We start from the raw sequence: 15,066 nt of genomic DNA, 5'->3' as shown, positions 1-15,066 counted from the left end.
ACAATAACCACAACAACAACAACCACCACCACAACAACCACAACAACAACCACCACAACCACCACCACCACAACAACCACCACCACCACAACAACAACAACCACAACAACAACCACAACAACAACCACAACAACAACCACAACAATAACCACAACAACAACAACCACCACCACAACAACCACAACAACAACAACCACAACAACAACAACAACCACCACAACAACAACCACAACAACCACAACCACAACAACAACCACCACCACAGCAACCACAACAACAACCACCACCACCACAATAACCACAACAACAACAACCACAACAACCACCACAACAACAACCACCACCACAACCACAACAACAACCACAACAACAACAACCACAACAACAACAACCACCACCACCACAACAACCACAACAACAACAACCACAGCAACAACAACCACCACGACAAAGCAAACCCATAGCCAGAAGGTTACCCAATTGTTCCCCTAACTTACCGGAGTGAAGTTTGCCATGAGGCCAGACCCACTACAAAGCTTCCAGAAACAGACAGAACCTGGGTAAGAGGGAGGTGGTAAGGAGTGGGCGGAGTCCAGCCACCCAAGGACTCTGGGCCGACCCTGTGGTCTCACACCAGGGGGGAACATCTCTTCCTTATTTGGTTCATTTTCTTCAGTTAGAACTGTAAGACCGGCCGGGCAGTGGTGGCGCATGCCTTTAATCCCAGCACTTGGGAGGCAGAGGCAGGAGGATTTCTGAGTTCGAGGCCAGCCTGGTCTACAGAGTGAGTTCCAGGACAGCCAGGGCTACACAGAGAAACCCTGCCTCAAAAAACAAACAAACAAACAAAAAGAACTATAAGACCATATTGGGGAGCAGTTTTAACCTTGATGATTTGGTGGGTTCTCCTCCACTAATCAGAGTGACCTTGGCAGAGGTGGGTGCCCACTGTACAACATGTGCCATGCTGAGAATTAATGTCTTCCAGTTGTGTGTGTGTACATGTGTGTATCTGGCTTAGTGGCCTCAATTCTTGCCTGTGGTTTACATATAGGTTCACCAGCAAGCTTTTGTGAAGTAGGGAACCCCAAGCAGATCTTGGAATAGTCACAGAATCCTCCTCTTCTTTGGGGGAGGGGGTGTATGCTCCCCCTCAGGTAAAGCAGAAAGAATGAGAGTGGGTCTCAAGGGAGCCAGAGACAGTTGAGCTCCCCCCAGCCCCAACAGCACCCGATGTCAAAAGATCTGCAGCTTGGGGCTAAGACAAGGAGAAGGTGTCCCTTCTCCCGGTGACAAGCAACCACCCTGGGACCAAATATATACAGCTTAGCCTTGCCCGCTACTGGGATAGCATTGCCTTTGTGATTTTACTAAAAATCCTAGAATATTTGGGGGCTGGATTTGGGCCTACTTGTTACAGTTGAAGCTTGGAGGTCATGTTACTGGGTTAATGTCAACTATCTTGTTAGTGGCCCCTGATGAGCCCTCACTTCCTTCTCCATAGGATTTGCCAGCTCCATGCTGACCTCAGCATCCTGGTAGCTCTTTACTATGGGACCCTTTGACCTTTCTCCTTTGGCTTCTCTGTGAGGCTACCTGAAACTTGCCTAAGCCAGTTTCCCTTGAGTTTTGCTTTTCTGTTTGGCCCAGTTTAATGGTGTCACTATGGGTCTCACAGTTTCTTTGATATACCTGAGGTCAGTCTCTCTTTAAGGTGGCCTGGAGCCCAGCAGGCTGTAGGAACAGCAGGACAGAGAGACTTGATTTAGAGGAAGATGGGCTGGCATCCTAGCTACATGGCTGCCCTCCTGTAGGGTAGGTGGCGGTCGGAGCAGATTGGAAGGTTAGCCTGGGATCTGTAAGGCCAGCAATGACATAGCAGAGGTAGATTGTGCCACTTGGGGTGGGGGGGGCTTCCTCACTCAACCTGACCAGGGATGACCTTATCTCAGAAGTAAGAGGCCTCACCTCCAGGCCCGTTGCTGATGAGAGAAGCAGCTGCTGAATCTAGCTTCGTCAGCCGTGTCTTTAGAAAGGCGAGCTGGGAAACACTTCTATCTGGGCCTGGAATGAAAGGCAGGCCTGTTGGCTTATTTTTACAGTCGTCCTGCCTGGACCCATCCCATCACAGCACCCAGTCTCTGTCTGTCTGTCTCCCTGCCTCTCTGTCTCTTTCTCGCGCCCCCCACCACTGTGCATGCTCATGTGTGCTTCTCTCTCCGCCTCCCTGTTGTGGGTGCACACGTGTGCACCTCTGTCTCTCTTTTTCCCCTTGCTCATTCTCCCTCTCTTTCTCCAACACACATTCAGCTCTCTCTCACACGTATAGCTGCCCCAGCAGCATTTGGAAAGCAATCGGAAAAAGGTGGTCTCCTTGACTAAGAACCCAGCCAGGGTTAGAAGGATGATGGCTCCAGCAGCCTATGGGCATTCTGAACCCCTGCCCCCAGTCCTAGGACTTGAAGAGAGACAAGGAACAGGAATGTGGCATGAGCTACAGAGAGAGGCTGAGAAAACTGAGAAACCCCGGCAGCATAAATAGCCAAGCCCGTGGGGTCAGGTGGGCATTATAACCCAGGATGCGCAGATGCTTCCCCTAGAGTGTTCCCGGTTGAATAACTTTTATTTAATGTTTAATTCAGCACACACCTTCACCCACACAGTGGTAGGCTGCTGCCAGAAGGGGAGATTCACATTGAAGCAAATGGGAAGATGGGGAGATTCACATTGAAGCAAATGGGAAGATGGGGAGATTCACATTGAAGCAAATGGGAAGATTTGTTCAAGACCTAAAGATCAACAGTCCTTTTTGTTTATTTGTCATTTACATCTAAGCATGTCTGTGACCCTCCCTTCCCAACACGGATTGTTAGCCGATATTGGTCCATAAGGGCAAATGGAGTAGAAAGCCGGGGCCGGGGTGGGGTGGGGTGTCGTGTCAAGGGTGGGGTGTTCAAAAGTCCTCTGAGTATGTATGTTACTGACAACACACTAGGACCAGCTACTAGGAGACAGATCAACTTGATTTAGAGTGATTCAAGGGTTATATAGTTTGGGGGAAGGGAGTAGGAATATCCAGGGTGGGCACAGGTCATTGGCTGAAGGCTAAGGTACTGAGATACCTCATTAGCATGGGAAGGCACTCCAGGAATCTCAGGTGCTAGGTGACTGGGTTCTTATCTGGAGAAAGTTGAACTTGTAATCTTAACCAAGGCTATGGTGACATTCTGAAGGTAGAGGTACGTGTGTGTGTGTGTGTGTGTGTGTGTGTGTGTGTGTGTGTGTGTCTGTGTGTGTGGCATGGGTCAGGGTGCAGTGGAGTTGTTCGAGGTCCCCAGACAAGGTCAGAGAAAGAGAAGCCCTATTGGTAGGGGAAGTCTGCCATTTTGCACGGAGCCCAGAAGGCAATCCGGACAATGGTAGACTTTGACCTTAATTAATTAGCAGGGCAATACAAGTCTGATAGACAAGGCCACATGTCAAGTGTAAGACAAGCAGCCACAGAGACCGAAAACTAAGCTAACGAAAACTCCCAAGCAACCGACAAAATGCTGCTGGTGTGTTCAGGAGGGGACAGAGCCAGGGGAGGTGTCTCACAAGGACTCTTTTTGCATTGACTCTTGGAAGACAGCCTAGGCAGAGAAGACACTGTAGAGGTGGCGGCCATCAAACCAGGACTCAATGGACACTGCCAATTCCCAAATGAATTGGCCCAGCTCTATGTCCCAAAGTTCCCTCATCTGCCAGTGTTTGGGACTCTTTATCCCTAGCCCCCTGGTGTCTCTTAGTAAGTGAAACTCAAGAGCCACAAAGACTACTGCGGAAAGGAAGCCTGGGAAAGTGCAGTCCTTCCATGATCGTCCCCGAGCTAGGCCAGGGTGGGGGCTTCAGAGAGGAAATGGGTAGCAACATATAGATTAGGGGCCCTTAGGCAGTGAACACTTATGACTCCCAGTATTCAATATAAGGGTATTAGGAAGTGGGTCTTTGAGAGGTCTTAAGGTGACCTCTCTGTTTATCTGCCCGTGTGTATCCCAGGGATGGCTACAGAGGCACACAGGTATGTCAGTCTCTTTCTTACCCTTGTGGGGTCCAGGAGTGCATCCCCTCCCAACACCTCAGCTATGTCCATCTATCACATGGAGCTGACCTTCTCCTTCACAGTGGAGACTACATGAGTTTCTTACATAACCTTGCTGTGAAGGCTGAAGAGATTAATGTCCCCAAAGCACCTCTCTCAAAGTCGCTCAGCCATGGCAGCTGTTAAGGATGAGTCCAGTTTAATTCTCAAATGTCAGGCTCCTGTTGGTGTAAGCAGGCAGACACTGCCTGTCTCTCAGGCTCAATGTGAGCAGTAGATAAAATAAGCTTATGGGAAAATGGCTGACGACAGAGCTAACCAATGGGTGCTGATTGCTTTCCTATATAAATCTCGTCTGTCTCAGATGGGCTGACTTTCTTGAACTTTGGCCTGATTGGGATCCCGTGGTTTCTCTCACAATCTAATTCTTTTTGATATGGAAGAGGAATCAACAATCCCCCTTTAGGCAGAAGAATGGAGCTGAAAGATTAGTGAGTCAGCAGAATAAAGACTTCACCCTGTCCAGCTTCGCAAGCCCTTTTCCTGAAGAGAGCCATGGTTCTGCGTGCAAGATGGCATCCTCTTCACCAAGCCCATGTGAAAAAGGCCACTGGGCTTTGGTGTGATTGTCAAGAAACAGCCAGGCTGCTTCTTCATGGAAGGGTATACAAACCATGTGTGTATATGCCTGCATGTGTGCCTTTATGTGTGTGCCTGGGAGAGGGCAAGTGCATGTATGTGTGTGCATGTGCATGTGCCTGTACACCTGTATGTGTGTGTGTGTATGTGTGTGAAAATTCTGCCTTGTGGAAGTGTTACTGTGGTGATGGCTGGATTTGCATTTCTGTAACAAAATGGATTCTCAAAAAGAGACTGCTTACAGTCTACAGTCCTCGTGGTAACCTGGAACAGTAATCATTTCTGTGAACAGGGTTTTGAATCAGAATTGCTTCCTGAAGTGTCAGCCTCACATCCTAAGCCGGCGACTTTAATTTCATTTTAATGGCAAAGAAACTAAACTTCTGGAATGCAACGAATGCTATCTCTTTCCTCCCTAAAGATTAAAAGCAACAAACACAAACAAAAAGAAGCAGTTTGATGTTCTCAGAGAGAGCTTCAGAGAATAATTTTTTTTAAACAAGTGGAGAAATGGGGATCAGAAGCTGCCTGGGTTGCCAGAGGCTTCATCACCTATCCCCTCTAGGTGGCACTCAAGCCGACCACGTGACTTAACCATTATTATTATTTTTTAACTTGCTGGGTACCCACAGCTTGTCTCTGCATTAGGACCAGAAGCCCCTTAAGATCTTATACCTCTGCTGTCACTTCTCAAAGCATTATGCACCTGGGAATGGCTCAGAAGCATTTCTGGCTAAGTGATTCAGACTTTATGTGTTTGTGTGTTTTGTTCTTAAATGCCTAAAGCAAGGGATCTAATCTTCACTCGTGGTTCGCTAAGGATTCGTGGGTTGAGCCTCAGGAAATGAAAGACGTGTTCTGTATCATCTCCTTTCCTGTGGCTCCAAAGCAGACAGCTGCTGCTTGGGAAGGATGGGCTTGGCCCATTAGGTGGGTAGGGGAAGCCTATTTGGCAATAGCCAGTTTCCCAGGCCTGCATACCCAGCAGTAAAACCGGTAGACATCTCGACTTGGGTCTTGTTTGCCATGCATGGTCATTAAGAAGTTCACTTAGCACTGGACTGGACACATGGCTGGGGCACCCAATTATTGTTTTGATGACAAAAGAAAGGAATGAAGCCATGATCATTAGCAGACAGAGAGGACTCTGAAGAAACAGAGCCAGCCTTCCCCTCCCCCCACCCCCACCCCCGGCCAAAAAAAAACTAGAGAGTGGGGGTGAAGTTTTGCAGATGAATACTTAAGTAGTAAGGAAGGGTTGAGGTTGGAGATCTGTGGGTCATGGGACACCAGAGGAGGTGGAGGATGGGGACAGCAGGGAGAACTTCCAGTCAGAAGAGACACTGAGGAGATGCTGCATGGGCTGAGCTGGGGGAGAAGGCCTAGTAGCTGGATGGAAGATGCATGTGGCAGGTGGATGGTAATAGAGAGAAAAAGTGGGACAGGAAAGGGGTGCCAGCATAGTGGGGTCTCAGTGGATACATCCTTCAGGTTGGGAGCCGATAAAGACCTCAAAGATACTGAGATAGGCGTCTATGAACAGAAGTGAGGGACATGGACAGAGATGAGGACTGGAACTGACATGACACATGGCAGTGACCAATATGGGGGGAAGGACGGACATGACACAAAGCCAGTCCCTCCCAAGCAGGTCATGGTCTAGAATAGAGACTCCTTTAAAGAGGATCTATGTACAGAGGCTATGGAACCTGCTCTTTACCTACCTTCTCTGTGGTCCTGGCCATCCATGGGGCTGGGGGTGTTCAGCTTGCAGTACACATGGCCTGAGATTACATTCCAAACTATTATCTCTCCGTCATAACTGGAGGTGGCCAGAAGAAAAGGCGGGCACTGAGCCACACAGAGAATGTCCTCCTTGTGCCCGTGGTTCTAAGAAAGAAAGACAGAGCTGAGAAACTAGATCCCAAATCTGTGGGTCATGGACCACCAGAGGAGGTGGACGCTGGGGACAGGGTGGAAGCCTGAGAACTTCCAGTGGGATGAGACACTGAGGGGACGGTGACTGTGCTGAGCTGCGGGAGATGGCTTGGTGGTGGGTGGAAGATGCGTAGCGATGGACATTTAGGGATGATCCCAAATCAGGATAAATCCCAAATTAAGGGATAATTTGATCCCTAAAATCAGATGCAGAGGGTTTCTCTGGGACCTCTACCTCTTTGCACGTGGATAGCAGTGGGTAAGGGAACTAAGCTACCGTCTAAAGAGGTTTGGTTTCCTTTTTTTTTTTAAAAAAAAATATTTATTTATCTTATGTATATGAGTATACCATTGCTCTCTTCAGACACACCAGAAGAGGGCATCAGATCCCACTACAGGTGGTTGTGAGCCACCATGTGGTTGCTGGGAATTGAACTCAGGACCTCTGGAAGAGCAGTCAGTGCTCTTAACCGCTGAGCCACCTCTCCAGCCCTGAGGTTTGGTTTCCTGCACACAGAATGTCTATGTATTGTATGGCTGCATCGCCTGTCAATTAAGAACCCTATGGCCTATGCCTTAGGCAGTAAATGGAAGGTGGGACATCCGGAAGTCAAAAGAATTCTGGGAGAGAGCCAGGCAAGGGAAGACCCACCTGGGAAGATCTGAGAAGGTAGAGATATGGTACCTGAGCACAGGTAACCAGCCACATGGCAGAATGTAGATTAAAACAATTGGTTTATTTTTGTTATGATCCAATCAGAGTAGAGCCAAGGTATCTATAATCATATGTTGGGTCTTATTTCTAGAAGCATGGAGGAAAAGAACCAAACCTAACTTCCACAGTTTCACACCAGCCAGAGACCCACATACCAGAGTAGAGTGAACCTACCTGCCCTCCACTGAGACATAACTGTCAATGGGAATTGAAGTTACATGCTTCTCTCAAAAGGAGGCGCTTTGCCCAGGTGCCTCTGCTAGAGACAAGAACCTGAACCTGGATATGTGGCGACTCAAGCTGCAGAGTTCAGGGGCCGCTGGCCATGAGCATTTTACATTTCTCCTGTGGGTACTTACTATGTAATGGCAGCGATTGCTCTCACTGAGCTACATTAAAATAGCCTAACCTCGTCCTCATGTACTTGCCAGAAAGCATTCCTTGAGGATCTGGCTTGAATTGCCAAAGAGGCTCTGTCTGCTCTTGGATTATATTGTGAGACTATTAAGAAAGCAAAGACTGATGGATAGCTCCTTCCCATGATCCTCTACTGCCAGATGTCTTACCCCAACTGTAGAATAATGTTTTCTTTCCTATTCTTGGACTGCATGTTTGAGTTGCCAAAATTCACATGTCAAAACCTCAACCCAGTGATTCTCACTTTGTGGGTCATGACCTCTTTGGTGGGTGGGTATCAAATGACTCTTTCACAGGGGCTGCACAGCAGATATTTAAATTATGATTCATAACAGTAACAAAATTACAGAGGAACTGTATTAAAGGTCCTGCAACTTTAGAACAATTGAGCTAAAGTAAGATAATGGTATTTAGAGAGGTTATTGGTGTCACACAGATCAGGAGAACATAGTCCCGGTGTTGGGATTAGTGTTCATACAAGAACAGGAAGAACCACACAGTTCATGCTCACTCTGCTGTGTGACGACAGCAAAGAGATGCTAACAGAGGCTCGCTTTCTATCTGAAGGCCAGAAAGGAAGCCCTCAGCAGAACCTGACCTCAGGACCTGGAACCGGGGACATAGATTTCTGTTGTTTAAGCTTTGTAGCGTGTGCATTCTGTTAGAACTCATTAGCACATCTTCCCTCCTACTTCTAACACGCTAGCCAATCAGACTCTCCACAGTCCTTGAAACGCCCCTGTGCTTCCGTACTGTGCTTAAGCACCCCTCCTGCTCGTCATGAAGATTATCTTTCCCTTCCTAATAAAGCCCTAGCGATCTTTCGATCGCCCAGATTCTGCTCCAACAAAGCTCTCTGCCCTCCCTTTGTGGTCTAGTATTGCCGTTTGTTAGATTCCATGCTTCCCAGTTCCTCAGTCGCTTATCTCTTCACCTGTGTGTGAGCTTCTCAAGAATCACATTTGTCTCTTCTGAGCCTGTCTACTAAGTGCACGAGTATGCCAGTGCATTTATGTGCGTGCTAGAATACTAAATGAATATGCACTTTACTGACCTAAGTGTGATAGCCAAAGGCTATGACTCCCCTGGGAAACCTTGTATATAACTTTGTTATTTCCCTTGGTGTTTAGGAAACTGCAAACTCCGTGAAGAAGGCCTAAGCTTGCTTATTACTATTGGAACTCCCATAAACGACACATACTTAGTCCACAAGAGGCACTTAGTAGGTGCTGAGTGAATGAGAACATATTACCAGGTAATTATTATAAACTGGGCACTGGACAAGGTCTTCCAGACCACAAAGGAGATCAGATGAGGACTGGCTACTGGTTAATTTTATGTCAACTTGACACAAGCTAGAATTATTAGAGGAGAGGAACCCTCAGTTGATAAAATGCTTCTATAAGATCAGGCTGTAGGCAAGCCTGTAAGACATTTTCTTAATTAGTGATTGATGGGGGAGCCCCACTGTGTATGGGGCTATTCCTGGGCTGGTGGTCCTGGGTTCAATGACAAAGCAGGCTGAGCAAGCCATGAAGAACAAGCCAGTAAGCAGCACCCCTCGATGGCCTCTGTATCAGCTCCTGCCTCCAGGTTCCAGCTTTGAGTTCCTGTCCTGACTTCCTTTGATGATGAACTGTGAAGTGGAAGCATGAACTGAATAAACCCTTTCCTCCCCAAGTTTCTTTGGTCGTGGTGTTTTAGGACAGCAATAGTAGCCTTAACTAAGACAATGGAACTTTTATTCCAGGACATGTGCCCTCTGGAATACTTGTAGGGCACGAAATAGCTGGTGATATGGCAGGCAGCTGGGAGGGGTTGCCTTATTTTCTGTATTTTTGTCTTAATGCCTTGGCATGTAAACAATTTTGAAGGCAGTCATCCATCCCTGGGAAACTGTAGGGAGCTGGGGACATTCTGATCCCTAACAAGCTTTGGGCCTCTAACAAGCCACAGAGAGTCAGGAATGTTATGACATTACGAATACAATTTGGCTCACCAACCACGCCCTCTCCACCTTGAGCTTCCTGCACACAGGGACTCTCCAGCCGGATTCCAGGAGAGCGGCTCGAACTCCGCCCCTCTGGCCTCACACCACAACTTGAACCTGGGGCCATCACCTCTCCCAGAGAGAAGCCAGCTGCCTAGACCATGTTCTACTCAGGCAAAAGTCTGGTCATCCGTAGCAGAGGCTTCGGAGAAACCGAGCATGCGTGACAGGCTCAAGAAGTGCGGAGGAGCCTTTTGAGTGAAGGAGGGCTTCATTGTGTGCTACTGTGGGCCAGAGAGTGGGCTGGGGCTCACCAGGTCATCCTGCCAGTGGGGCTGAGGCTTCCGGAAATGATGAAAATCACGAGGTATGTCCTGTATACAAAGCCAAACAAGACCCATTGTGCAAACCATAAAATGAGCTGCCAACACATTCGCGACGTCAGAGAGAAGGTGTTGGCACATTTCATAACCCTATCCCTCACCCCACCACTGATGCAGATTTTTGAAATGTCAAAGCAAATTCCCCAAGTGCCAGTGGGAATAAAAAGCAATCCTCTCCTGACGTCTGGGTGATTGCATTTCAGCAAATCATATGTCAACTGACAAGCTTTTCTTGGATCCACTGCATAGCTTTGCCTTCATAATAAGACCCAGAGCTGTTTCATGGGCTAAACCGACGCCATCAGCCCGCGAAGCTGTAATACGCAAGGACAGATTCAATGCTGAAATTTCCCAGGTAGTCATCCCTCAAATCACTCTCAGGATGCCAGGCTATGAAATATAGTGAACTTTGAAACGAATAAGGAGAATGGACAGTGTTTAAAGACGTTCGGAAATCTAGGACCACCCAGCAGAGCAAGCAGGGTAATAAAATGTCACAGGTAGATTTAAAACTTAGTTTTGGGGCAGTACTTTAAACTTCTGTCTCCTAATCCTCTCCATAAAGAGGGATTTCATGTCTGCAGAGACGTTTATGGGTGGCCTTTTATTTCCTCTTTCTGATTGGAGACGCTCTAGGATGCTTTAAAGACAGGCCAAGAGGAGGGAAGAAAGTAAAAGCCTTTCAGCCTCCCCGCTCCCTCGCCCCCCACCCCTGCAGTTCCCCCTGGAACTTGTCTGCGGAGGAGGGGCCGAGTAGGAGCTGTGGGTGGGGAATCAGCGAGGTGTGAGTCATGAATAGAACTCAAGACCTGCACCAGGGCAGGCACCACCTCCAGCTCCCAGGAACCCACAGGCCCTGGCATCTCTCCTAGCTGGTACATGTCAAGGGGAACTTTGGGAAGACACTGAGAGGGAAATCTTTCAAAAGAAAAGAAGAGAGGAAAGAATAAGGAGAAATAGAGAAAGGGAATCCTGTGTGTGTCACTTGCCTTATACCAGGCAGCAAAAACCCACTCCAATCTATCTCTAAAGGAGAATCAGGGTGTTGGAGGGAGGGTGCTGGAGGGATGGCTCAGAGGTTAAGAGCACTGGCTGGTCTTCCAGAGGTCCTGAGTTCTGTTCTCAGCACTGTGGCAGTTGTGGACATCTGCACTCGCATGCATAACCACCCTCCCGCGCCCCCCCCCCCCCCGTACCTCCATGTAATTAAAAAACAATGCAAACACATATAAACAATGAGAAGGACAGACGGAGGAGAGGCCACTGGAGAGGAGGGCTTTTGAAATGGCTTCATTTGTTACGTTGCACTTACAAAATAGACATTTATTCTTCGGTCCCATCCAACAGCTATGACGCACCTAAGACAACAACAAAGCGATGCATTTTTAGCACTTCAGCTTCGTTTGTCATTAACTTTGTGGTTTAACCCCGCCTTATCCACAAGATAAACGAAAAGATGGGACTCTTTCTGATGCTTACTGAGAACAACAGGAAATGTCATTTGACAAATCAGGGTCAGTCTTTAAAGCATCTGGACCCAGAAACAGGCCACCCCATAATTTCTGAGGTCTACAGATCCTCTGTGAGCACCTGCCTTAGGGCAGGCGGGGGTGGGGTTGGGGGGAGTGGCGTGGGGGGATTTACTTGATCTTCAGAGCACGACTGAACTACCCAGGCAAGGCTACCCACAGAAATAGACTAAGGATTGCTTCACTCTCTTAAAGAGTATTCAGGGAGAAGTTACTGTGTTTTTGCTCTTTTATGTATGGCAGTTGAAGTTATTTGCTCCACTCTGATTTGTTACTTTGACACTTTAAAATTATTGTTGTTATTGTTATTATTATTATTGATTGTTTTGCTTGCATTTATGTATGTGCACCTGGTGCCTGTGGAGTCCTGAAGAGGGTGTCAGGTCCCTGGATCTGGAGTTACAGATTGTTGTGCACATTATGTGGTGCTGGGAAAGAGCAGCCTGTGTTCCTAACTGCTGAGTCATCACTCCAGCCCTGTGGATTTTTGTTGTTGTTGTTGTTGTTGTTAATAAATCACTTAGTGGGGAGATCACTTTCTAAACAGTTACCCCAATGTGCAGAGATTTCCTTCAGCACTCTGGCAGAATATTTCCCCCCCAAAATATTTCAACACATTTTATTCTGGAAAATTCTCTTGACTGTCATTATGGCTATCAGACCCCAAACAGCTAAGATGTTGAAGTTTTAGCTTCCATCTGGTGGTGACTGGATTAAAGGGTGCTAACATTTATGGGTTAGCCCACTGATGGATCCATAGCTGACTGTGCTGCTAAGAGGTAGGGTCCAGGGACTCAGCAGTTAAGGGCATTGACTGTTCTTACAGAGCACCCAGTTTTGGTTCCCTAACACCCTTATCAGCTGGATCGAAACTGTAACTCCAGTTCCAGGGCATCTTAAACCCTCTGACTTCCATGGACTCCTGCACACATGTAAACTCATGTAGGCAGACATACATACACATAATAAACAAGTAAATCTTTAAAAGAGGAAAACAGAGGTGGACCTTGGTTGGAAGAAGTGGGCCACCAGGGATGTGTCTGGTCCTTGGATTTTGGGTCTCTCTCTTTCTCTCATGACCTGAGCATCTCTCCTCTGCCATTGCCCTTCTACCATGATGTCCCCTACCTTGCCACAGGCTGAGACCTCAGAAACCATGAGCCAAAATACACCTCCCCTCCCTTGTTGATCTGAGGCACGCCCTCCCAACCCCCAGGAAGTGATGGAAAGCTAACTAACATAGCCCCAGGCTGAACGAACTCACCTGTTTTGGTTCACCTCCATGTAGGTGCAGTCACAGACTTCAGTTTGATTTTCATCTAGGAATACATTATTATGTAATATTAAACAATTTCTTTACTAACTCTTGCTTGAATCAGCTCTTAGGGGCTACCCTAATGTATCAGGACAGACTTAGCCATCTACTTTCTAGTTGCCTGGGCCATTAAAGCACTGTTTACTTGTGGCTACCTTTCCAGTCTGATTCTGCCCTTGATCTGCTACAGGAAGAGGCTCGGCTTCTCCTGATAGGTCCCAGTAGCACGTGACACGGAGAGAGTGAATGGGCAGATGGTCAAAGCAGGTTCGAGGATGAGGCTCATGAATTTTGCTTCATGTCTCTTTCACCTTGACATTATTTATTCCCTTTTAAAAGTTAAAGAATATGCTTCTTATCTGCTCTGTGGGCATTTTACAGGCCACAATCAGCGATTTTTTTTTTTAACCAAGAATAGACACAGCAAATGGATAAATGAGTAGCCTTGGGGCAGGTGAGATTTACATATATTTGTCTTTATTTTATGTGCATTGGTGTTTTGCCTGCATGTATGTCTGTTTGAGGATGTCAGACCTTGAAGTTACAGACAGTTGTGAGCTGCCCATGTGGGTGCTAGGAATTGAACTCAGGTCCTCTGGAAGGGCAATCAGTGTTCTTAACTGCTGAGCCGTCTCTCCAGCCCCAAGTGAGGAGATTTACAATAAGAGACTCGCATTTAATTTGTGTGGTTATATCTCCATGAAGCGTAAGTCCAGAAGCATTAAATACCATGAAATAGAGAGAAAGGGTAAGAGATGTTATACACCTGGGAGGCTCTATCTTAATTGATTCATTTTCCATTTATGATAAATGCACAGTTGTGCATGCACACTTTATGGGGTCCACTTGCTGGAGTCCCCGCCTCACTTGCCATGCTGAAGGGTGTGCAGACAGTGTCCATTGTTGTAGCTCCAGATTTTCAGACAGCCGTCTCTTCCCCCAGTAACAAGCCTAGGAAACAGATTGTCCCACTAGGTTGACATGACTCAGGTCACCTTGTTGAAAGGTTCATGATATGAGAGAAAGGCTGTACCTTCTTCCACTGGAGTCAAAGGTCAGACAGGTGACGCCAGCATTGCCGTGAGTGCCAATAAATTCTGACACCTGTTTTCCTGTTTCAAGGTCCCACACTTTCACTACCTGTATCAAAGTTGAAAGAGAGATAGCTCAGGGATAATGACTGTCACATCAAAGGAAATTTGCTTTTACAAGTCTGGTGACATGAATATTAAAGATGACAGCTTAGAGGAGCCAGAGAGATGGTTCAGAGGACCAGAGATCCAGTCCCTAGCACCCACATGGCAGCTCATAACCATTTGGGACTCCAGTTCTAGGGGATCCAGGGCCCTCATCTGGCCTCTGAAGAAATATAACATGGTCTTCATGCATATATTCAGGCAAAACATTCAAATGCATTAAATAAAAATAAATAAATCTTAAAAATAAAAGTTTACCTAGAGCCAGGCAGTGGTGGCGCACGCCTTTAATCTCAGCACTTGGGAGGCAGAGGCAGGCGGATTTCTGAGTTCTAGGCTAACCTGGTCTACAGAGTGAGTTCCAGGACAGCCAGGGCTATACAGAGAAACCCTGTCTCAAAAAGAAAAAAAAAGTTACCTAGAAACTATCTTTACTCCCATACAAGCTGGCTTCCTTGAACATATTCATTGGCTAGCACAGCCATAGGAAATTGCCTTGACCAGATCTCTTAAACAACATAAGTGTTTTGGTTCACAGTCTGGAGGTTCAAAGTCCAGAATCAAGGTGCTGGTGGCCGTGATACTGTTAGGCATCAACTTGACAAGATCTAGAATCACCAGGGAGGGTCGTCTCAGTGAGGGTGTCTCTAGATCAGGCTGACCTTTGGGCATGCCTGGCAGGAATTTTCTTAAGCTTGGGTGAACTGAGGTAGGAAGACACATCCTGAGTGTGGGAGGCTCAGTTCCTTGCATTAGTCCTGTGATGAATGAAGAGCTAAGCTCACATTCCTGGGCCATGGATGCAGTGTGACCTGGGTCATCTTTCTGGGCCATGGATGCAGTGTGACCTGGGTCATCCTTCT

At 47.2% G+C, this 15,066-nt stretch overlaps 1 protein-coding gene across 1 annotated transcript in view; it reads right to left on the bottom strand.

The window, feature by feature from the left end:
* The window catches only part of LOC114631420 (WD repeat-containing protein 49-like), a 120,000-nt gene that overhangs the window by 15,283 nt on the left and 89,651 nt on the right, over positions 1-15,066 (bottom strand). Inside the window, exons 16-23 of the mRNA XM_028779753.1 lie at positions 14,041-14,147; positions 13,879-13,958; positions 12,957-13,011; positions 11,476-11,521; positions 10,095-10,154; positions 6,445-6,610; positions 1,969-2,064; positions 498-556 (exon numbers count right to left, since the gene is read on the bottom strand). Coding sequence (XP_028635586.1) covers positions 498-556; positions 1,969-2,064; positions 6,445-6,610; positions 10,095-10,154; positions 11,476-11,521; positions 12,957-13,011; positions 13,879-13,958; positions 14,041-14,147 — 669 coding nt within the window. The remainder of the gene's footprint in view (positions 1-497; positions 557-1,968; positions 2,065-6,444; positions 6,611-10,094; positions 10,155-11,475; positions 11,522-12,956; positions 13,012-13,878; positions 13,959-14,040; positions 14,148-15,066) is intronic.

This window comes from Grammomys surdaster, unplaced genomic scaffold (genome assembly GCF_004785775.1).
Source record: "Grammomys surdaster isolate TR1022 unplaced genomic scaffold, NIH_TR_1.0 362, whole genome shotgun sequence".
Classification (NCBI taxonomy): Eukaryota; Metazoa; Chordata; class Mammalia; order Rodentia; family Muridae; genus Grammomys; species Grammomys surdaster.
Note: the sequence above shows the minus strand (reverse complement) of the source record. Positions and strands in the feature narration are given on the sequence as shown.